At 37.3% G+C, this 25,798-nt stretch overlaps 3 protein-coding genes across 5 annotated transcripts in view; 1 reads left to right on the top strand and 2 right to left on the bottom strand.

Annotated features, from left to right (window-relative positions):
- The window catches only part of ndst2b (N-deacetylase/N-sulfotransferase (heparan glucosaminyl) 2b), a 102,847-nt gene extending 91,704 nt beyond the window's left edge, over positions 1-11,143 (bottom strand). For 2 of the 3 annotated variants that reach the window (XM_055176068.2, XM_055176071.2), the window contains exon 1: positions 10,957-11,143. The gene's annotated coding sequence lies outside the window, so the exon portion shown is untranslated. Of the gene's footprint in view, positions 1-10,794; positions 10,907-10,956 lie in introns of those variants that run through there. The other variant, XM_055176070.2, reaches the window with a different exon arrangement.
- Positions 11,144-14,439: 3,296 nt separating this feature from the next.
- LOC129421013 (neurotrypsin) overlaps positions 14,440-25,798 on the bottom strand; it is a 39,227-nt gene continuing 27,868 nt past the window's right edge. Inside the window, exons 10-14 of the mRNA XM_055176271.2 lie at positions 21,148-21,289; positions 20,289-20,570; positions 19,165-19,287; positions 15,747-16,027; positions 14,440-15,520 (exon numbers count right to left, since the gene is read on the bottom strand). Coding sequence (XP_055032246.2) covers positions 15,186-15,520; positions 15,747-16,027; positions 19,165-19,287; positions 20,289-20,570; positions 21,148-21,289 — 1,163 coding nt within the window. The 3' untranslated portion in view covers positions 14,440-15,185. The remainder of the gene's footprint in view (positions 15,521-15,746; positions 16,028-19,164; positions 19,288-20,288; positions 20,571-21,147; positions 21,290-25,798) is intronic.
- On the top strand, positions 21,633-23,142 carry LOC129421014 (cannabinoid receptor 2). The gene is made up of 2 exons (XM_055176272.2): positions 21,633-21,900; positions 21,985-23,142. The coding sequence occupies exons 1-2, from the start codon at positions 21,792-21,794 to the stop codon at positions 22,959-22,961; spliced, it is 1,086 nt and encodes a 361-aa protein (XP_055032247.2). The 5' UTR covers positions 21,633-21,791; the 3' UTR covers positions 22,962-23,142.

Genomic DNA, 25,798 nt, shown 5'->3' with positions numbered 1-25,798 from the left:
TTATTTCAAATTTCAAATCTAAACATGCTTGTCCACGTAGTGGCAAAACCAAAAAGAAAAACAGTTGTAGAGGGTTGGGGGGGGCTTAGATTTGGGCGGGAGAAAAAGGTTGGGAACCACTGGTGTAGGACATTAAAATCAGTGCTTTAGCCAACACTATTAACTAAAAACAACCATAATACAGAGCTGCAACAAGTTTCACGTATGAATGCACATAGCTCTAATATTTAGCTTTTTTATTCTTTTCAAAAAGCCATGCTCCTTCATATTAGACTTCAAACGAAAAAACTAAAGCACAAAAAAGCTAAAGATCTAAGTCCATAGAACAAGGAAAACAAACCGGATATACATGAAATCTGATGATAAAAGCCGACAGGCCTATGCTCAGTCCCTGAGTCTTTCAATCTGCAGAAGATCACCTAAGGTTTTAATCAGTGTCGCAGTGGAGGCCCTATGGAAATGCGCCATTGAAAACTAGCTGCTGGACGACCTCCCATAACCCAGGCCTGAGGTTGAAGCTGGCAAGCACTCAATCCTGCCAATGACAGCGACTACAGCTCACAAGATTACTATGGTAAGGCAAGGCGGACACGGCTAAAGGCGGTGAGCGCTAGAAGATGAGCCTTAAAGTCAAAAGAATACAGCAGCACCTAGACAACATCTGTAAGGTCTAGGCGTACATGATCAAGCTTTTTGAAAATTCCTCTCAGATAATGTTCGTAACTCATAATGCATTAATTATTGAGCGAACCTGCTGATCTCACAATACTAAAAGCAAAGTGCATCCACTATCATAACACACACACAGCGGGGCAGCAAGACTCAGTGCCAAAAACTCACAGGTGAGAATTTTCATTATGTCCCACTCGGATTGAAGCGCTCCCACTTTCTTTATGAGATTAAGGGCCGGTTGCAGTTGATTGCACCCCAGGGGACGGGCGGAGAATTAGGGGTATTCTTAGAGATGCTCGGCTCAGTCTAAGTACAGACAGGGGGATTTAAAGACCCCGTGGGACGCCTGGCAGCTGCAGCCCTTCGCAGCAGAGAAATTTAAGCATTACGATGAGAGAAACCTTTGTGACCGGAGAATTTAAATAATAAACGATCGCTCCATTTGTGCAATAACTGTTAGTCTACAGGCACAACCTTTGACATCACTTTTGATAACAAAACATAAACCCTTCTACATTTTATTAGAAACTAAACCACCTGCTTCTAATTCAAAGCAAATATTTCACACAATCCAGCAGTGACAAAGCCCTAGGGTGAAGCTGGTACTCAAAAGCAGCGCGCAAGAGAGGAGCCTCATTGTGGATTCAGATACACTAAGAAGTAGAGTATCCCATTACAAACACATAAGCCACTGAATGAGAAAATGGAGTGAGGCTTTTTCTTTGCTTCTTTTTATTTTTTGCCTGATAACTGGAACAAAAAACATTGTTCTCAGTTCAAATGATTTGTGAGGTGATCTGGGACAGGTGGAATATTAAACAACAGGATGGTAACAAACCTTTGAGGAATCACGTAGATTTATTAATCGAGTCATCTAATTTAAAATAATTGTAAAAAACTGCTAGCCTGACGTTGTCATACTCAATTCTAGTTAGAATTTGAGTCTGATACCGCTCCATTGAGCTATAATTATGAGGCGTGTCTCAACCGAAAAATGCCTCTGCACTCAATTGGATAGACCTACGACCAATCAGAGCAACGGAGTGTGTGACGTATGTTGAAATGTCGTCTTTTGTAGCCTGACCGAACTGATAGTTATTTCGCTACAATGACACTAACTTTGTGATTATACTAAGTCTGAGTTAGCAACGTACATCAACACCTACTATGTGTACAACATTTCATTTATATCACAACATTAAGTATTTACCAAGTCATACAGTAAGACTATCTCTTACCATTTGTACGTTAGGTGAACTTCATCCACGACGATACCCATTAACGTTACGTTGGCTTGAAAAATATCGGAGCCTAGCATGTCCCTCCACTTATTCAGCAGTCACGATTCCGGGGTTCCGAAAAGAAGCTGCCAACGACCGCTAATTATATCCATCTCGTCGTGCACGCCGAGTTGCATCGCCGTGACACTCATTTCAGTTGCTTCTTTAACTTTGTCCTCCATAAGTGCGACCAACTTTTGCCAAATCCCGTAGGAAGGACGGCAAAAACATAAACAAATGCATCGCTCGCGTTTCTCTGTTCCTCTTTTAAAATCAAATATGGGTCAAATATGGACATTTTGATTTAAAGACATGGTGCATGTTCTCTGAAATCCAGTGTTGACATTTGAAATCACCCAAACAAACCCAATAGAATCTGGACCTTCATTTGATAAACCCGCCCCACACATACACAACCCAGACAATGCCCCTTTACTGCTGATTGGCTACAAGTGTGTTTTGGTACTAGGCCGCACTCCCTTTTCCAAAGTGTTTTTCAAAAATCATGCACCCCGCCTTTAAACCAACTGTTGGGTGATTCTCGCGAAATTAGACTTATGATGTGTCATGAAACATTTGGATAAAAATGCAAAGTAAGAGTAAATGAAACATTTTGATAAAAATGCAAAGTAAGAGTATCAAAATAAGAAGCATACAGTTACAAACATCTCTTCATGTACTATTTTGCACATGATTTCAAATGACATCATACAAACCAATTCAGCTTTTTTTCCACATTTAAGGTGACATTTTCATTACCGCAATGTGTCCATGACTGGATTTGGGTTCTCTGACATGGAAAATTTATAATTAAAAAATCTAAAAAATAAAAACGTCAGTGCATGTTACACTATAAACATTTACAGTAAAGAAACATGTGGTATTTGGTGATCATTGGTAAATGTAGAGACAAAAATAAGGAGTATAAATGTGTCCAAGAAAAATTCTTTCATCCTCCGCAACAATTTTCAATCATTGTTTAAGCTCTCAATGAACTAAAAATTTTGTTGGAAGGGACATAATTGACTGTGACACTTAAGATGGCTACCAGGTAAGCAGTTCTTATTTTTTCTCTCCAGATAAAAGTTAAAATTTGGTTTGTCATAGTACCTAGACAACTTTTTTTGTTCTCATTACCGAAACATGAGTTTGTAAATGCATATATTTAATGTAATATCATGTTGCGGTAATGATATAGGAAATGTTTTTTAAATTGTCTAAAAATAATGGTTATAGTAAGTTCAGACCTTAATCTTTAATGTGCAAAATAAATTGGCTTCAATGGCTTTTTTTAAAAAAATCTGATGCTGGACACCTTTTGGCTTTTAAGTCTGGATTTCGTGAAAATCACACTGTTGGATTTGTCCATATTTTACCAAATCACACATTTAAAACAACCTAGCATTTTTAAACTGTAGCCATGGTACCATGAACTTTACTGTATATGCAAATCTAGGTCTGTTTGCATGCTTAACCTTTACATCTTAACCGAATTACATCTTAAAAACCGTGTTTTTACAATGCAAATATATGCAAATGTATGCATCTCGTACACTCCATCTTCATAATTAATGACTAGTACTGCTTTACAACAAGTAAAGAGATGCATTGTGTAACGCAATACCATGTTTGCTCTCTCCACAGAGGTCGGCACCACAGATACACAATCAGGATAAAAGCAAAAACTAAATCTCATCTGTTTGCATAGCTCAAATGAAAAGGATCCATTAGAGCATCCAATAAAGATACAAAGAGAGACTTAGCAATAATGCTAAGGGCCTTCAATACTTTAGACCATGACATCATATCACAGTTGATGGTCCTCTTGTTATGTGGCATGCATGAAGTGCAGTTGGTTAAAGGAAATGGGATTTACTCATCTACTGTAGCCGGGCAGATGTGAATGACCATAACAGATCCGCTGTTGTCCCTTAGCTTTAGCTCTGATTACATCAAGGCATTGAGTGACAGTATATTCTTAACATTAAAAAGCATTCAATCACTCTTCAAAAGCTTGATGGCTGGCAATCCAAATAATGTGGAAACTATACCAAAGAGCAAGTATTACAGTTTTCATATTGCAGTAATACACAACTAATTCTTGTTTTGGGCCAAAATAACAAATTATCTGAACCATACCATACACCAGTGGTTCTCAAACTGGGGGCCATGTTATGACATTTTATAAAACACATTAATTTGTCATAAATTCTTTGTTATTAAAGGGAAAGTAAAATTAAAATTCTGTCATCATTTACTCATCCTCATGTTGTTCTGTATGAATTTCTTTTTCTGATGAACACAAAAGAAGATATTTTGAGAAATGATGGTAAACACACAGCAGATAGTGACCATTGACTTCCATAGTAGGAAAAAAATATTTTGGAAGTACTGTAATAAATGATAAAGAAAATATTTTGATAAATGCTGGTAAGCACAAAGTTGACAGTACCCATTAAATTCTATCATATTTTTTATTATTTTATTTTATTCCTACTATGGAAGTCAATGGTCACTATCTGCTGTGTGTTTACCATCATTTCTCAAAATATCTTCTTTTGTGTTCATCAGAAAAAGAAATTCATACCTGCTAACCAACAGCAATACGTTGTATATTTTAATATGTTTTATTTAATTAAAATGTTAAGTTTTAGAATGTTTTATGTCATACATTTTCTTTGGGGGAGTGCGTGAAGAGATGCACCGTACACAAGGGGGGCACACCGAAAAAATTGGAGAACCACTCCCATACACCATGAGACTGTGTGCATCTATTTTGGTTAAGAAAAACAGTTTTGCTACATTGTTGAAATCAACAGCACTGTAAAACTGCTTTGTGAGGTTGCATGCACATTGCAATATATAGATTTACATTTTAAATCAATCAGACAGATTGAAACCAAGTGTGATGAATGATGGACAAGAAATATCCAAGGCCATAATAAGGAATTTCCATTTATAGAAAGAACACAACAGCCTTTGAAGCTTCTTCAGTCTAATGAAGATCTGATGCGAAAGCAGCCCAGTGTGAGGAAAACCTCCAGCCATTTCCATCCCAGACATTTTAAGAGAGCAAAGACGAATTACGCATACACTAGACAAACAAACTCATAACCAGAAACATTAGCTTTGGACAACATTTTCGGAGTGCATTGTGAGTCGTGATGAATGCAGAAAGCATCTACACAACTATGTATAAAGGCCCATGAGTCTAAATGGGCCGTACTAATGGAAATTTGAAACAAAAGATGACCCACCCAAAGATAAAATAGCAACTAAAAGATTTAGAGGGAATTGTATATATCTGTGTCGGGAAAGCAGGGCTACAAATAACTTATGGATGCTGCAATAGATGTCCTAAGACTCATATAGATGTCTTAAGACATTACACCTGTCTACCTGACAGTGCAAACAGGGCATTACAAGGTATGCATTGTTTTTATTAGTATATGTGTTGCCTGGGTTTGAATCTATGACCTTTGCACTGCAAACACATTGCTGTACCACTGAGCTATAAAGGAGCACTAATAAACTATCTGTTCAGTGCAGGTTACATTACAGCACCCATAAAGAGACAGTCGTTTCAATTACATTAAACTGCGAGTCTATGAGATAAACATTTTGGATAAACAAAACACAACCTTCATTAGAAATCACAACAAAACCTAATGGGAGGAACCCACATGTGGTTGTACCACTAATAGAAACAGCATGCTTACATTGTGTGTGTATGTGACCTTACACAAAAGCAATGAAAACACAGACATGTGCGCTTGCCGCTTTTCCAGCCAGAATGGGCAATAGATCAGATTAAAGGCTTGAAAGAACAATTTGTCCGCCAACATAAAACAGACAAATTAAATGAAAATGGATTTATTTGAGTTTGGGGAAGAAAAATGACATCCTGCTGGGCTTGATACAGTCGCCAAAGCCTATATCTGTCAAAGTGGATGTTTCTACAGAATGCATGATACATAAAAGCATAAACAACTTTATTACATAAAGCCCAATAAGATGAAGAAGATGAATTTCGTCTGTACGTAAACCTCTGCATGAAAGCATGTTGGTGTGCGAAATGAAGAAAATAAGAAATTGGAATGAGCGCAGACGCCATATTCAACAAAGCTCAAAATCTGTGGATCTCCCAGTAAATAATTTCTCCTGTCAGGCATACCCTTTCATGTCAAGAGAAACGTTGGAATGGCTTGATGAAATAAAAGGACACGAGCGAATACAAGGCAGAAAGAAGGACCGGGAGAGAGTTGAAGGAAAAAGCGCAGCACATTTTCCATTTTCCTCTGCTAGTCAAAAAGCACATGAATTATGGATGCGAGCTAGCCAACAGTGCGAGAATTTGATCCCTGACCAGACAGCTCTTGGCTCCCCGTGGAGCAGCCTGCCACCATCCCCCCTGTCGGCTTTTTAACATTGCTACCATCCATCCCTAACTTCCCTCTCGGAGAACGATGGAACTCTCGGCATTGCAAGATTTGGAGACTATCGCCTGAGGACAGGATGCACTGGTTTTAGATTTCAAGACCCTATACTATGTCCCCCTCCATGCGCTTGTATTGTTAGCATGTTGATCTTAAATTTAAACTAACCTGTTGGTTTGAAGAGTGAAAAGGACATACTTGTCAAGTAAGTATGGAATGCATACTCGAAATGTGACCTCTGCATTTAACCTATCCCAGTGAGTACACGCACTGCAAGTCATGAACACACACACACAGCCGGATGCCTAATTTCCAGCTAATCACTGCAGTGCCCGGGGAGCATTTGGGGTTAAGGTGCCTTTCTAAAGGGCACCTCAGTCACAACCTGCCAGCCGTGAGACTTAAACCGGGAACTCTTGGGTTACGAGCCAGACTCTCTAACCACTAGGCTCCGACTGCCCCTGTTTACACGTCAAAAGATGTATTTAAATCAAAAAGAATTTTCCACGGAAAAATTATGCGAACACACTAACACATTGTCAAAACGGTCCCCGTTCACGTGGATCGGCAACTAAAACATGGATTATGGATGTCAGGCCAGTGGCTGGTGATTTTGTAAAGAAACACTAAGCACCTGCGCACATTTTTCTACAGAGCGACAAATAAACAATTAAGATGGTGAAAGGATCAAGCAGTTTTATTTGATGAGTTAGGTGATCCTGGTTTAAAGCGGCAAAATGTTGTAAACTTAGTCAGAGAACTATTTTGAAACAAACACCTGTAGGCCATCATTATTGTAATGGTTGTGAAATACTCATGCATGCCCATAGCATAAATGTATAATACGCACACACATGATGTCACCAAAGATTTGCGTCTTTTATACGATACTAAAACGATAATGACGTTGTTTTAAAAAAGAAAATTGCACTTTAAAACCTTTTTCAAAAGTTTGCGTTCTTAAGACACGAAACAAAATAGTTTCCAATATTTGGTTAAAAATGTTGCCATGTAAACAACCCCTAAGTTCTTCTAGAAGTTAGGTCAGTAATAATTAGTGGTTGAACAATACAGGGGTTTTTTTATGGCCGAAGCCAATATTAAAAAAAATCTGTTTGGCCAACGCTTTCTCACGACAATTCGTATATATTTTTCGAGTTGGTTAATTCGTATCAATTCATGCGAGCACATTCGTAAGTTTGGGTACGATTTGCCTTGAGCCCTGTGACATTGGGGTTAGGGGTTCGGTTTCATTGTAGTTTTTCATGAGAATCATAAGATTTTGCACGATTAACTTCGTATTAATTGATACGAATTAGCCAACTCGTAAAATATGTACGATTTCTTGTGAGATCAGGCTGGTATGGGCGATATGAGGGCGATATAACACAAATCTTCATACAGTAAATAAGAGACAAACAGAAAATTGGTGAAACTAAAAAAATAAGTTGTTTGTTTGTTAATCATAACATTTATAAATATACCCTTTTAAAATCCTTTTAATCATATTTACAAGACATAATTAATGTGGACATCACACGGTACTGTTTTTTAATAAGTGTGTTAAACTGGTGTGTAGTTGTGTGTGACACAACATAATGTAATTTTAAAAAGGGAACAATGATTGGCCATATTACTGTCTGTCAGACTTTGGCTTTACATTGAGTGACACTGAGTGTCTTTTTATTACAAACAACACATTTAAGTAATAGAGACATTTACTGGCCGATTGAAAAGATTTATCGGCCGATGCAGAAAAAAAATCCAAATACCGTCCGATATATCGGCCTCTGCAATATATTGTCCTATTGTCCAGTCATAATAACTGTGAACCATCATCTTCATTGGATTTTTTACTGAAAACAACTCAAAAGCCTTATGCTGCGTTCAGACCAGCCGCGATAGAGGCGTCAAGCACGAGTGATTTGATTTCAATATTAAGTCAATGTAAAGACGCGTTGACGCCCGCCTGGAGGTCTCGTGGCACGAATGAGGTGTTTAGTGCGGCGCGGTAGACGCGATTCCGCCTCGCTCGCGTGAATGGCGCGAATTGAGCGTTGCGGCGAGAAATGCGCCACATTAACCAATCAGGAGCTTGCTTTATTAGTAACGAGATTACAGGAAGCGAGCGGAGTCGCAGAAGCTCCTCCAATGACGCGAACTTCCATGTGAATGTCTCGATGACTACAATTTTGTGCGAATGAAGCGAGTAAATTCAAAATGTTCAAGCGGCAAACTAGACGTGGTAGACGCGAATTTGACACCTCAAACACGGCTGGTGTGAACCCATGGAACTGCATTTTCTGTGAAGGACACATGCACTATTATCTGAATTTGGCCAAAAGAAAGAATCTCATTAGGCATATGTCTAACAATGCCTAATTTCTAGAAGGTCCATTAAATGCTGCTTATGTAGACATCACATTAAGCTTTGGAAGTCAGAGTCTATTAGTTTCTGCTATTTTGGGTTAAAGTGTCTATTGGGATATTAAGGACACTGAAACAAAACATAACCCAAAAACATCTAATAAAGAAATAAATTTGCTGCATGAAACTCATGAGCAACTCAATGTTTGGGAAGACGGTTTTACAGAAATTGGTTAGGACTGCACCAAGCATGCGGCATTCCACACCACAAACAGAACGCCACCAAGCCAACCTCTTATAAAACAAGAACAAAAACAGTAATTACTTGAAAAAGCATTGCCTACAGCCTAAACCATGTAACCAGTTTAAACAACAATGCCTCACCAAAAACAATTACTAGAAAATGGGTGCTACACCATGTTCATTAAACAAGCCAAGGCACATAAACAGACATCATTTACTACAATACAGTATTTTCTTCTGCAGAAACACTTCAAGAAAGATGAAAGCTTTCTTTTAGTAAAAAAATGCTTTTTCATGTAAATTTCCCTGTAAACGCCCATGGATTTGGCACAGGAATTGCACAAAATTGTTCCAAAACCACACGTTTCACTTGGGTAAAAAAACAAAGAATATTAATTTTTGCATGAACTATTCCATTAAGCAAGCATGGCAGTGCATCACAAAAATGGTATTCGACTAATTTACTCGGCCGTGCATTTGACTGTGCTTAATATGCATCAAGTGTATGACAGCTTGAAGGTGGTGGCTGCCCGAGGCAGACAAGATATGCCCATTTACGCAGAAAGCACGTAAAGGCATTGGGCGGCACATTTATTGAGCACTGATTAAGCTCTTCATGAAACAAATTGCAGCCGGGAGAACGAAGCCCAGAGGCAACAATGTTTAATTATATCTGACTCATCAAGGGCATGAATGAGGCACTCGATGAGTAAAATTTATCTTCTGCTCTCTGACCAGAGCTCATTGGATTTCTCAGTCCAATGAGAGGCATTAATAGGTTCATTTCAAAGGAAGAGGAAGGTCTTTTATTTCCTCCTTCTTCTACTTCAATAGCCGCCAACTGTAATTACAGAGTCGAAGCTGAAATGTCGAGAAAAAAATGACTTTGACGATTTCAATACAAAATGTGCATTCGCTGCACTAGTCATTTCTTATAAAACTTCAATGCGGACTTTTGTTTTTTCACACAAGAGTCACCACCCAGCACCCACAATCTATTTTTGAACAACTGGCATCTTATCAATATAACATAAAATGATGCATAATTTCATTCAGTGCAAGTCTCATAAGTTGCGAGGCATCAGTCACAAAAATTCGCCAGTAAACAGAAAAAAAACAGGTGGTTTCCTAAGTCAAGTCCAAATAAGCAGACATTTACTAAAGACAGAAAGCAAACACACCTTACTTTGAAACATTTAACACAGATTCTCATGTTAGATAGCAGCTTTTAAACACTATCAACACATGCACATGTTCTGATGTGCACAACCACAGACATGGCAACATTTACATTCACATTTATGCTTTTATCCAAAGTGACTTTCAATGCATCTTTTGAGTGTCTATACATGACTAGCTTTAGGAAAATAATCCATGGTTTAAATACGGTAAAAGTGAAGTAACTGTGTTTTGTTTGGCATCTTGATAACTATTTATAGTACCAGTTTAAACCATTGTTCCTGTAGTGACACTGACACCATAGTAAATTTGTGGTTACTGTGATTTTACCACAGATAAACGGGTAAACCATGGTTATTTTTCGCAAGGGTAAAGGTGCAACAGCCCCTTCAATTCATGTTACAGTTACAAAAGCTTGACACAAACTGAAAATGAAAGCCAAAATCTTTTCAAAAGACATTTAAACACGCGTATTGTACTGACGTATTGTAGCCTACTACTGAAATTGTGATGGTCTCGAGAAAACTGTAAAAACAAAACTTTGCTAACAATAGTATCGAAACAAGCAGTTACAGTAGATAACTATCAGCCTGTGCATACTTCCTATCCCATCAAACCTGTCAATCTAGTCTCCGTGCACTGCTGAAGGCAACAGTCGCGATGTTTCTGCATCTCTCGGACTGCCACATTGCAACTGAAGTCCAAGCCAAGCGGCGCGTGAGTATGTGTGTACGTTTCTAGGGAAGACAAACAGCCGCGCGCGCAACACATCTGCTCACCGTTTAATGTCCGGTCAGAACGACGGTCCCGTCCGCGCGATTCCGAATCTTGCGAGCGTCAGAGGAAAAACTTCTCGTCAATGTCGCGCGAGCGCATCCCGCAACGCTCGCGTCGCTCCGCCATCTTCAGCCAGAGCCGAATGAGCGCGAGCAGCAAGAGGCGCGCGCTCGAAGCCAGTGGGCGCGCGGGTAGGAGGGTTCCCGAAGTTGTGAGCACCTCATCCACGCTCTACAACACTGTTATTACTTCATATATTAAAATTAATTATTACATATATTTAAAAGTTATAAGTGTGTTGGGTTAAAGCCTTTTATAAAATAATTATTCAATATTTTATTCTCCCATCTAAAATTGCAGCGTCATATTTTGCTATTATTTGGTAGACTTTCAAGAAAACGATATATAAATGAAGCTTTTAAAGGGATAGTTCACCCAAAAAAGGAAAATTCTGTCATCATTTACTCACCCTCATGTTGTTATAAACCTGTATAAATGTCTTTGTTCTGATGAACACAAAGGAAGATATTTTGAGAAGTCAATAATCATGAGCCCCATTGACTTCTATAGTAGGAAAAAAATAATATTATTGAAGTGAATGGGGCTCATGATGGGTTTGGTTTCAAACAATAAAAAAGATATTTATACAGGTTTGTAACAACATGAGAGTGAGTAAATAACAGAATTTTCATTTTTGGGTGAACTATAAAAGGTTTTCGTGTGTGCACAGATACTTTTACTCTTAAACTTGTGGTTGGGGCAAGTTGTCACATGTGATTTTTTTTTATTGAACAAAACAACATATTGAAATGTGCATAACAGTATGTTTTACATTTCGTCTATTTCTTGAATTGTTTTGTGTTTCGTAATTATGTTATGGTTTATTATTAGCTGAAAACGCATATTTGTAGGAAAACCTTGAGAACCTTTTATGAGTTTTTTTTTCTCTACAATAAATGGAAATGAAGAAAATAGGGTTTTTTTTAAAGTTATACAGGAATTTATAATTTAATCACTAATACTAGCTTCAAATCAGCACAGCTGATGTGCAAGTCCAATAAAACAGAAAAAAAACATTGTCAGATTTTTTTTATTAAAAGTAGTAGTTATTCAATGGCAACAGTAAAAATAGTATGCCTAGTAGTAGAAAAAATTTTTATTAGGGAAATTTTAAATCACCATGTGTGGGTTACCTTAGGCAGGCGACTAACAGTATCTTATATTGGGCTAGTTTGTAATGGCAAATGTTTTGGCAAATATTCTATCATTTTAATATAACCTACTTATTTTTGTGCCAATGTAATTGCCCTCTCAACTTAAATAAAACACAATAGTACTACATGCTTTGTTTACAACAACATCTTTGCCATAAAACCATACAATGCCACAAGAAGAGGTCACTTTATTTTGGCACTTGTCACACATGGAAATATTCAAAGCATTTTTACAGAAAATCAAAGACTTTGTAATGACTGAGAACATCATAAACACACAAAGAGATGCTTGCATGACATGCAACAGACATCAACCCCTTCGCACAACCAGTGCATACAGAGAGGAGTTCCTGGCCCCTGATGAAGAGTCCCAAAGCTCTGATGCTGTGACTGGCCACTTTATACAGTCCAAGTAGCCTACTTTACATATTAGGATGGCTTTTGAAGATCTGAGCAGGCAAAATCCAGAACACAAAAGAGGAAGTGCACAAGACAGTCCCATATAACACATATCCAATTACTCCCACTAGACCTAATGAAGTAAAAAAAGATGTAATTTGAAATATGAGCTCTTCCTGTTTCTTCAAAATCCATTATGGAATGTATAGGCCTGCTGGATTTTATAGCAATAAAATATAATGCCATAGAAATGCAGGCCTATTGGAAGGCTTGGCTCCACTTACATTAAGAATACATAAATAATATATGCCTGTTAACTAATTCAGCAGGCAATATCAGATTATTAAAATATGCATTAATAATAAAAGCAGGCAGAATAATTTTTTTTCATGTTAAGAACTGTTTTTAAAGTACATCTCGCAGTAAATTGTGCCTGTGTTTCAGGGAGTGAACATTTTTGTTATAATAAATACAGTCTAAAAAATGCAGGGTTATTTTTAACCCAGCATTGGGTCAAAAGGGGACAAGCCCAGCAGGTGGATTAAAACAACCCATCATAGGATAAATTATAACCCAAGGGGTTTGGGCTCATCCCTTTTTTACCCAACCCAATCATTTTTTAGAGTGTAGTTTACGCATTAAGGAACATAAAAATAGACATTAATGTCCATACAAAAATAGAGACATACCTAAAAATAAAAAAGTCAACCTTACATTGAAGTTCCTAATGCACTAAAGTGCCATTTTTCTTTTGCTCAGTCAGTTATATTTAAATCATTATTTAGATTCACATTAAGTCCAAATTTCAAGGTAACAAAACTAAAAAAAAACGAAAAAAACTAAATTGGAAATAATTAAAAAAATCTCTCGCTGTAGTTACTTTATTCTCAGCCATGCTTCATTTCTCATGATGTCACTTCCTACTGTATTTACATTAGCCTACTGCCACTGTTAATGACCAATTTTAAAGAGCCCTTGTTACTTACCAACTTAACACATGACTGTAAAATTTGCATCAATGTATCATGAATGATGTTATTAATAGAACAAGAATCATTAGGAATTAAAATGAGAAACAGATTGAAGAGATTTTTCTATTTACAGCACAAAACAGAATGGATCTCCTATTGAGTAATAAAACACAATATCGCCACCCACTGGATGAAAACACACAGTTCACAAAACAAAGAACAAGAAGAGTTAAAGATGCTACAAAATACAATCTCATTACACAGACAGTTAACAAAGATGTAGAGAATGTCCCAAACTTCCTTTCTAGACTTTAAGAAACTCTCTTGATAACACCCTTATAAAACCACCACCATTATTAATTGTAATACTTCTTTTACCTAATGATACACATTGTATCAAATCACCATTACAAACTGAACCAAACTGACCATAAGAGAAAAGTCACGTTGGGCAATTTGCTTTCGATAATTGACCACATTATGCACTACACGCTCACCTTTTGGATCATTATTATTTGCAATACTGTATGTACATAATGACACATTGTATTAAAACACCATTACAGAATGAACCAAACTGACCATAAGAGAAAAGTCACGTTAGGCTAATCCTCTAAAATGTCACCTAAGCCTTAAAACATCTACTGAGATCAAACTAAACATTTATTTTAGTTCTGGATCATACTAAGAAAATGAATGTGAATTCGAAGAGCTTAATATTACCGTCATGATTGACATGATGTAAAACAAGGCTTTGTTGCACTTTGTCACATTGAGATACATTTATAGAAGACTCATGGCTTTAAAGATCACTTCAACTGTCAGCTATCTAAAAAAATGTGACTTTGTTTCTACTTGTCTAATCCACGACACTGATAATGTTTCTTCAAACATCAGAGCAGTTCACCTAAAAATTTAAATCATGTCTTATCATTTGCTAACCTTTATGTGTTTATCTACTGTATGATCCTCCCATATAGTAATGCACATAAAGGCTTGAATTGTGATCTGTCAATACAGTTGCAAAGTTCTGGGAATTTCGGAAAGTTGCCGTGGAAAAACATGGCAATGGGAGTTGGGGCACACGGATGAAGATGAGTCAGATATTGAGGAAGCTAATGTTTATGAGTGATACAGTTTGTATAAATTACCCAAAATTTACAAATGATTTCCTTTAATTCCTCAATTTTCCAACGTGGAATTTTTTCAAAATTCCCGAGCTTTGCAACCTATCACAAAAGCAATTTTATGGGCTCCATCTACAGGATTTGAGTTTTATTCATAAACTTAATTTATGATGTATTTTTGTCATTTTCACTATTTTCTTTCATAATGGATGAGTAAATGACAACAAAAAATTTTGATTTTTAGTGAACTGTTCCTTTAACATCACATTGTTCATTCTGTAATTCCCCAGATTCACATACTCAATATGCGTGGCTCTTTCTGAGAGCAAGCAACACTTCTAATCTCTAAATGCTAAGACTACATGAAACTGTACAGATGGAGATTAGATCCAGTGCTTTTGCAGAGGACAGGGAGGTCAAAGCGTAGAGCAGAACGATGTTAAACACTTTCAGGCTCCTGTTTCTCCTTTTCAAGAGTCCTGTTGTTCAGAAGTGTCAAGGACCTCTTAGAGAGAGAGATTTAGTGCTGAAGAGGGGCGGTGCTGTGCGTCACCTGTTCGATCCACTGCAGGTAACGGCTGACCCTCGAATATACGCCTGGGTAAGAGGGGTCACCGCAGCCGTGACCCCAGGAAATGACTCCTGTGAGTACCCAGCGCCCCGTCTCACCCTGACACACAAGCGGACCCCCGCTGTCACCTTGGCAGCTGTCGGCATGCTTTCGGAGGTCAGAGGACATGGTGCCGGCACACAACATGTCGTGGCTAGTGAAGCGTTCGCCGTAGCGCTTCTTACATTGCCAGGAGGGCAAAAGAGGAACCCAGGCCTGGAGAAGAGTGTTAGGATGCTCTGTGTCTAAAAAATAAGGGAAAACATCAGTAAACTTGTGTAGAGACAATAAGGGAGGTCAACCTAAAACATTTTTAACTTCTTGGGGCGGTTTTTTATACTAGTCTCAGACTAAAATGCATGTTTGAGTTGATATAATATCTTAGCACATTTAAGTGCCACTGTTTTGTCTCAAGATGCACACTAGTATTGTTTTTTGTAAAACCATGACGTAAGAATAGCCCCACATTACCAGTCACTCCCCAGCCAGTGATGACACAGGACGAAGGTCTTTTGCCCCACATGCTCCCAGGTGCGGGCAGACAGGCAGCGTTCGTGTGGGGATTAAAGGCCACACACTTTCCCTCCGCCCCCTTTAGCCGGATCAGAGCCACGTCGTGCTCCCAGCTCTCTGTGCGGTACTTCCTGTGCACGTGGATGTGCTCTGGAGACAGCACGCGTTCAAAGTCATCCTGCTCCTGCGTGTGGTAATCCCCGAGCTTCACCACGTACCGCGATGCTTCACTTCCAAACCTGCAAATAAAGACAGAAGAAAATATACTCCCTTGTATTGTATATGCTATAGCTATGTCTTTAGCACATAATATACAGTACATGTTTAGCATGCATAATAAACAGCACATATACTCAAGGTTCATATTATAGCTATTTATTTATTCATATAGCTATTTATTTGTGAATGTGTGTACTAAATCATGACAGTATGCTTAAAGGGACATATTACTTTTTTTGAAAATATGCAGATTTTTCCAGCTCCCCTAGAGTTAAAGGATTAGTACATTTTCTTAAAAAAATCCAGAGAATTTACTCACCACCATGTCATCCATGTTGATTTCTTTCTTTGTTCAGACGAAAAAAATATGTTTTTTTTTTTTTTTGAGGAAAACATTCCAGGATTTTTCTCATTTTAATGGACTTTAATGGACCCCAACACTTAACAGTTTTAATGCAGTTTAAAATTGTAGTTTCAAAAGACTCTAAACGATCTCAAATGAGGCATAAGGGTCTTATCTAGCGAAATGATTGTCATTTTTGGCAAGAAAAAAAAATGCACTTTAAACCACAACTTCTCATCTTTCTCTGGTCCTGTGACGCAAAAATGACAATCGTTTCGCTAAATAAGACCCTTATGCCTCATTTGAGATCGTTTAGAGTCATTTGAAACTGTGAAGTGTTGGGGTCCATTAAAGTCCATGAGAAAAACCTGGAATGTTTTCCTCAAAAAACATAATTTCTTCTTGAATGAACAAAGAAAGACCAACATTTTGGATGACATGGTGGCGAGCAAACTATCTGGATTTTTCTTTAAATGGACTAATCCTTTAAACATTAGATTTTTTACCATTTTGGAATCCATTTATCCAATCTCCGGGTCTGGCGGTACCACTTTTAGCATAGCTAAGCATCATTTATTGAACCTGACCATTAGCATCGGGCTCAAAAATGACCAAAGTGTTTCGATATTTATCCTAATATCATTGCAATGGAAATCAGGAAATCATTTCAGCTAAATAAGACACTTTTTAAAAATATTATTGATATGGCCTATAACATTTTGAGATCCAAGACAATGAGTACCAAATAATTACAAATATAACATTTGAAATAAGCATAAATTTAGTAGATGCATTACATTAATACATGCACTACCTAACATGAACTAACAATCAGCAATATAGTTTTTCAGCATGAATTCATCTTTGTTAAAGCCATTACAATTGCTCGTGTTAGTTGTGTATTAGCTCTGCATGGTGAAATTTACATAGAATAAGATTAATAAATGCTGTAGAAGTGTTTTTAAACTTCTTAGTTCATGATAACCAATGCATTAACTACAAATGCAACCTTATTGTAAAGTGTTACTATTATGTGTTATGTTTATATGCTGTTACGATTCATCCTAAAATCAATGTGCCACCTGCACCTTGCCATCACATCGTGTAAGCTAAAAAAAGTAAAAGTAAAATAGTTAAATATTTACTCTATAGCAGGCAGGCGTGTGCACAATTCAGAAAAGAATTGAGAATGACTCCTTAATTCCAATTCAATTCTTGAATTTGAATTGAATTTGAATTGATGTCAAAAACAGGATCTAGAATTACAATTCGAATTTGAATTAAAGGAAGCAGAATTGGAATTCAATAGAAATTCAAAGAAATTCATATACATATTATACAGTAAATGAAGTGTTAAAAAATAAGCTTCTAGTATATGTCAGATATGATTGCATTACATATTCTATAAATTAGTTTGAACTACTTGTACAGATTACATTAACAGGAGATATTTTCCCCCAGCAATTAATGTTAAAAACTCTAGTCACATAACAAATAATTAAGTTTGATTTTTTTTTTGTAATTGTAATTTTGTGGAACAAGATGGAACATGACTTCATTTCCCAGAATGCTTTACTTTTACCAACTATTTAAAATGGTTGCCAAACAATTTTCCAAAGTAACTTTCCTAACACTGAATGTATGTGAGATTCTTTCTGTTGTGTGACTGTGGAATTTCTTTGAATTGCCATGAATTTAATTCCACTTCCTGTCATTCGAATTCAAATTCAACTTCCTGTAGGGCAGAGTCAATTCAATTCAAATTCTGATTCATGAATTGAATAGAGGCCAATTCTGAAATTCTGAATTGTGCACAAGCCTGATAGCAGGGGTCTCCAACCTTTTTGGGAACTACAAAGAACAAGACAATCTGGAGGGCTACTTTTTTAATATAGTCTACTCAAACCGTTTTTGTTTTACTTGTTAATTTTATTTATTTTATTTGGTAATATGTTTTATCGTTGTTTAAAATTTTACCATACATAAAATAAGCCAAGCTAATTTAAAAATGTAATAAATAAATATTTAAATTGAGGCTATTTATAGAATGTGCTTTGGCGGGCAACTCACAGACTCCATGGGGCGAACTTGGTGCCCGCAACCACCATGTTGGAGACCACTGCTCTACAGAGTAATCTTTCTAAATTGCATTTCATCTGAATTTAAAACAACCTTTTGTGTCATTGCAGAATATTGAGCAACAGTTTTCAATTATAAATACATCTCTACATAGATCGGTTATCACAATCATTAGTTTGTATCTTGAATAGTTATAGTTTTTTAAAGGTCACGTTCTTTCTGATCTCATTTTTTAAACCCACGTTAGTGTGTAATGTTGCTATAATAGCATAAATAAAACCTGTTAAAATGATAAAGCTCAAAGTGCCAGGAGATATATTTTCTTTAACATAATTCGCCTTTCAAAGCCTACAGCGAACATCCGGTTTGGACTATAGCCCTCTAGTTCCTGCTTTAATGATGTCAGTAGAACAGTTTTTTGACTAAACTCCGACAGGAATACATCAGTCACCAGCTAAGCTAACGGCAAGCTAAGCTTCTATCGAATCACAACACACTAAACAAGCTACACAATCAAAACTCGTTACGTATTTCTGAAGGAGGGACTTCATAAAACAAGGAAGACATCAGCCTGTTTTGAGGACAGTGAAAACATTACAAGTAAATTGTGTAAAATATACCGTGTTTTTTACACGTTTTTACACACTGTAAACCAAGCAAAGCTTCAAAAACACAGAAAGAATGGGACCTTTAATGTATGTGTGCTGCTGAGCCACCAGCAGGTGTCTCTCTTACCGTTTGAAGCAGTGAGCAGCGGTGAGCAGCCAGCAGGAGTTTATGAGAGTAGCACCACATAGAGGCTGATTCCCTTTAGACTGAGATCTGAGCCATAGGGACGCCTGCCAGGGCCAGTCACCCCTGTGGGGTTTACATATGTGCACGCACACACACACACAAACACACACACACACGCACACAGTAAATATCAAGGTTATATTTTAACAAAATGATCTTTACATTATGTAGGATGAATTTAGGAAGAAAGCATTAATCACAAAAAATTGAGTTTTCATAGAGATGGTCACACATTTTAGGATTTTACAGTAGCCGATTCACAAGTTCACATTAACATGTAATCAAATACCGTATGAGATAAAGCATATTTGGCATGCTGTCCGAGGGAAGGGCTCCATGCTCGAAATATTAGCCCGAACCCAGATTACTTCCCCTATCTTAACTGGGATAAATATACCAGAGTGAGGCGATGGGGTGCAGGAGGGATGCTTAAAAAAATTGACAGAGGGCTATTTGAGAGACATCTTTGCGCTGATCGGTTAGATAACATTATTTATTTATTCATTTATTCGTCATGCCATTCCAGCATCTATGGCTATATTCATAGCGAGAATCGGTTAATCCATACACAAATTGATCCATACAAGTTTATCCATACACAGATTAGGGGAGGGGCAATTTTGTAACTTGCATGTTTTTTTGGCCTGTGGGAGTAAACCAGAGTACCCACAGTGACACACTTTAGTTAAATAGTTAAACTTCATTAAAAAGTAAATTTACAAAAATGCACACACCATGTGAATGTTTTCTCAACCAAACTTAACACTTTCCCCACTGGCGTTTTAAAAAAAAAAATGCCAGCCAGCATCAGTATTTTTTATGATTTTCATAAAAGTTGAATGCCTTCCAGTAAAAGTTCTTCTTGAAATATATATAACAGACCCTCTATAGATTTCTTACTGTTTGCCCTAAGGGGTTGCTCCTGGGTTTTATAAGTTGGGTAAGAGCACCACCTGGTGGATAATGGCGGAAAAATGGATTGCCGTAAATTGTCATTGTTAGGGAAGGGTTTTTTCTCGTCAATGGCGGGGAAAGAGTTAACAGCAGTAAAATTGACTACTTACCTGAGAGATTTATATCCTCCCACAATCCTCTTGCTGCGTCTCTCAGCGCCAGCTCTTAACCCACAGGTGTGTGTTCCCACCACTGCTATATCAGCCTCCGGCTCGGGCATGTAATCGCACATCACACCCGCATCCTGTCCGTGCTTACACACGTGGGTGTCCTGTCCTTTAGCAGGGCACTCCCCAAGAAACGACTCCTTTCCAGTGCACCTCACATTGGTCAGGTGGATGGTCCCCTTCCCTGCTCCATAAAAACCCATCGGGCGTGTTTTTGCCACCCCGCTGCCAGAAAGTAAAAAAAATATATTAAAATACATAGAAATTATGGCAATAAATCATAATCCACAATACTGATGTACAGTGTTGGGGGTAACGCATTACAAGTAACATGCATTAATATTACTTTTCTGAAGTAACAAGTAAAGTAACGCATTACTTTTTAAATGTACACATTAATATTTGAGTTACTTTTTCAAAAAAAATATATAAATAAATAAATAATTATGTACTGAATTAAACTAAACGTAGTCACATTATGCATTTTATAAGTCAGAAACGGAGATGGCAGGCCAGAGCACGACATTTTTGTGATGAAATATGCAATTTCTGAATGCAGAACTTTTCAGTCATAAAAAACACCTCCAAGGCCTGAAGGAGATCAAGCCTCAGCCAAGAAAAGTAACGCAAAAGTACCTAAAAAATAACGTAAACATTACTTTCCATAAAAAGTAACCTAATTTGTTACTTTTTTGGGAGTAACTTAATATTGTAATGCATTACTTTTAAAAGTAACTTTCCCCAACACTGTTGATGACATAACATATGTTTATATTTGAAGATGTAGCACATGGATCCGTACGTGAAACCGAGCTGTCTGCAGACGATGGCAGCGTTGACATCATTCCAGCCATGATCGCAAACTCCGCCCCATTCACCGTTGAGAAACACCTCCACCCTGCCCTCCTTCCTGTTATCTCCGCCCACCAATCGTACCAGCGGCCCTAAAACCAAACCACTTGGCATTTTACCAATGAGTGTAACCACCAACACAGAAACATCAGATTCAGCTTTTGAAAAAGTCAACTTGACATTTTGACTTTTTTTTAAGCTTCTGCTGTGATGAAAAGCGAATGATGAAATCAATCAACTGTTTGAAAACGAAAATACGTATTATTTTTGCAAATGTCAAGCAAAGCACAGAATAACCAAAAATCAATTTAAAATCCATCTTTTAGTAATTACACATTTGCAGAAGATACACAGATATTGCAAGCGCATTCATAAGCTATAATGAATGTGGATGTGTGTGACATTTTTCACTTTAGCAAAGCCTATAGGATGTGGCGTATGGGTAACGTATGTGTGCATCTAAGCATTAGTAAACATGACTGATAGGTTGGAAAGAGATAAAATCACACACGCAGATCTTTTAAGTTGATCGTAGTTACGACAGTTAGTTAAAGTTGGAAAACCACAGATGCCCGGTGTTGCACTTTCAAAACCATGAAGGAAATGACTCAAAAGATTTGTGCGTCTCTCACACCAAAAAGATCAAAACAGACCAAACGACGCACAAACTTTCATGAAGACGCACACTTTATGGCTCACACAGGTTGGTTAAACATTATAAAATATTTACAAAATATTACATAAATATATATTTTTTAAAAGATAATAATGGAGGCTGTTTTTCCAGATCTGGCAAAAAGCCAAAGCGCACTGGAAATGACAAACAGTACTTGTAACCTGACCGACTACATGGTGCTGAATGATGCTGAGAAAGTGGCCATTGCCACAATTTGCCTCCTGATAGCACCCTTTGCCCTTCTAGCCAACATTCTAGTGCTGATTGTCATAGGTTGTTCCTCGCACCTGCGGCAACATCCATCATACCTCTTTATGGGCAGCTTGGCGCTGGCTGACACGGTCGCTTGCTGCGTTTTTACCACAATCTTCCTGAACTTCCACCTTTTGAATCCGGACAACTGCTCGGATGAATATCTCTTGAAACTGGGCGGCGTGACCACGGCATTTACGAGCTCCGTGGGAAGCCTTCTTTTGATGGCGGTGGACCGCTATTACGTCATTTTCAAAGCTTACAAATATAACGTGCTGAATCGAAAAAGAGTCGTGGTGGGAACTGTGATATTATGGGCTGTAGCTTTCTTCATTGCCTTCCTTCCTCTGATGGGCTGGAGATGTGTGAACGGTCAATCGTGTTCCAAACTCTTTCCTTATGTCCATCGTTACTATCTGGGATTCTGGGCCATTCTGGTGCTGGTGGTCCTCGTGCTCATTTTGGCGGCCTACGGCATCATAGTCTGGAAGGCCCACCGACACGATACCAACATGGACGCAGAGCATCCAGGAAAAGCACGTATGCGTCTGGATATCCGTTTGGCAAAGACTTTCAGCTTTATTTTGTTGATTCTGTTAGTGTGTTGGCTACCTATCCTTAGTTTCATGATGGCAGATGTCGTTTCAGAGCAAATTTCCAAACTACAAGGAAAGGTGTTCGCTTTCTGCTGTCTGCTGTGTTTGGTGAACTCTGGTATAAATCCGTTACTTTACACCCTGCTCTGCCGTGAGCTACAGGCTGCACTTGCTTCATTGTTGTCTGGTTTAAGGAGATGGAAAGGTTGGTGCTGGAGCAATACCTCACCTATTACATAACTGATTTATGTATCAGCCAAACCACCAATAATATTAAAATAAATATCTTATATTCAGATTCATTTACATTTTATTTCTGTCTGTGAACAAATGTAGGTTAAGATTAGGAAAACATATAGGACAAAAGGAAGCATATAAACACTTTTAGTGTGATGTAAGTGAACCTTTATGATAATAGTTTGTTTTTACCCACATAAAATAAATAATGTAGTATACTTTAGTATTTACTATAGTAAACTGTATATTAAATTATAGTATATTATAGTATTTACTATACATACCATAGTATTATATAGTAAACTGATAAACTGTAGTAAGTACCATAGTATACTTTAGTTCTTACTACAGTAAACTATAGTGTATTGTAGTATACTCTAGAATATTATAGTATTTACTAGAGAAATTTTACATTTCCTATAGTAGGTTTACCATAAATTGCTATAGTATTTTAGTACAGTTCACTTTATTATGGTTAAAAAATACTATAGTATTTCCTAAAGTTTTTTTTAACTTAATTTCCTATAGTTAGTTTACTATCAATTACTAGTGTTTTAATACAGTTTACTGTAGTATCTTTATTGTAGTATGGTTCAAAAACACTATGGTATTTACTAGAGTAATTTTACTTCAATTCCTATAGTTAGTTTACTATAAATTACTATAGTACTTTTAATACAGTTTACTGTAGTACATTTACGATAGTATGGTTCATAAACACTTTAGTATTTACTAGAGTAATTTTACTAAATTTTTCTATGGTAATTTTACTATAATATACTATAGTATTTTTTCATTTGGGATTGCCTTTGAAAATCTGCTAAAATATCAGTATAAAACATTAATAGCCGCTCTACTTAAAAAAATTACTTCAGTTGGTAACACCGCAAAAAGAATTATGTTTTATAAACTTACATTTTCTCACTTTAAAGGGGACATATCATGAAAATATGACCTTTTTCATGTTTAAGTGCTATAATTGGGTCCCCAGTGCTTAGAAAATTTGATAAAGATCAACCCAATAACTTTTGGTTTTGGTAAAAAATTCTCTGCAAGCATGTGAAAAAATAGGTAATTGAAATTTGGGGTTAATACCGGCCCTTATTCTGCACTATCCAACCACAGCACCATTTAGTGGAGAGATTAGCTCATTTGCATTTTAAAGGATATACCCAAAAACTGCACATTTTTGCTCACACCTACAATTTTAACATGTTATAATAAATTATCTATATAGTATTTTGAGCTAAAACTTCACATACGTACTCTGGAGACACCAAAGATTTATTTATAATCTCCAAAAAATCTGGTGAAATGTCCCTTTTAAGTGAAAATTTTAAGGTGAAAATTTTTTACACCTAAAATATTTAAACAAATTAGCGTCGCACACCTGAAGTCAATAGATAGGTGCGTAGGATAAGACGACAAAAAGTCTCAAAATATACAAAGAACAATTCCCGCACACTATCTGCTTGCTGAAAATTTTTTTTTAATGAAAGTTGCGTTGCAACGTTTCGATCAACTGATCTTCATCAGGCAACCATTCTTTGTATATTTTGTACACCTAAAATATTTAAACATTTTCAAATTAAATTTTTCACTTAAAGTGAGAAAATTGAATTTGATAAAACGTCATATGTTTAGGGATTACCAATTTTTTACATTGATCCAACTATTTTAGAACATTAAAAGCCCAATTTACTTTAATGCTTGCATTTACACCAGCGCGGGAGAGGCATCAAGCACAAGTGATTTCAATGTTAAGTCAATGTGAAGACGCGTGTCTGGAGGTCTCGCGGCACGAATGAGGTGTTTAGCGCGGCGCGGTACACGTGATTCCGCCTCATCTGCACGTCTAGTTCGCGCTATTTGCGCAAATTGAGCATCTGACGCGGTACGCGCAAATGGTGCTTTTTGTAAATTTTTCGCTTGACGCGAATTTGCGGCTGACGCCGAGTTGAAAAATTGGAACTTTGGCGGATTTTCGCGCCGCTTAACCAATCAGGAGGCTGCTCGCTGCTGTGGCAGCAGCCCCGCCCGGAGTCACTCTTTCAACATGAAGGAACGCTTGATATTGTCCGTGAGTCACCCGAAGCTATATGACACAAGTTCTTATAGAGACAGGAATAAAAAGGACCTCGCTTGGAAGAGTGTCAGTGAGGACATTGGGCAACCTGGTAAGTTGTAAATACACATTTCACTTTTGAGTCACGTGACGTTTATCGACCCGTGCCCTTTGTTTTCCCCTATAGTAAGGTGACCAAATACAAACCAGTTACTCTCTCGATAAATGCACAATCAACATCAGCCATTTTGCAAACAAACAACCGCATAGCACTTGCCCCTCCCACAAGAAGCGTATGTCAAATGCTTGCTTTTTCCGCATGTCTACTTCGCTCTAGACGCGTGAATGCAATCAAACTGTTCAAGCGGCAAACTTGACGCGATAGACGTGATTTTGACGCCTCAAACGATGTTGGTGTAAACGCAGCATAAGATGCAATAGCATTAAGTGGCATTTGTCATGGTTATATTATAATTTTATGATATTGTTATTATATCATTCATCATATTGTATATAACAACATTAACAAAATGCTTTCCTCACAAATGTACTTGACATCTATGAGCATAAAGTAAATAACCACACCTGAATCCTCTAAGACAGCCACACAAATCTTATCTTTCAGCTTAAGAAACGAAACAAAATGTCACAGACTGAGACCAAAAAAATACAGTTCATGTCATTTGATAATAGAGTTGAGATCGGAAAAGTGTTTGTGGTGGGAAAAAAATCATGTTTTGTAATGTTACACCATCAAATGTCAAAAGGCGGCTTG

The sequence above is a fragment of the Misgurnus anguillicaudatus genome, chromosome 4 (genome assembly GCF_027580225.2).
Source record: "Misgurnus anguillicaudatus chromosome 4, ASM2758022v2, whole genome shotgun sequence".
Lineage (NCBI taxonomy): Eukaryota > Metazoa > Chordata > Actinopteri > Cypriniformes > Cobitidae > Misgurnus > Misgurnus anguillicaudatus.
The sequence above is the reverse complement of the archived record's forward strand: the minus strand, read 5'-3'. Positions and strand labels throughout refer to the sequence as shown.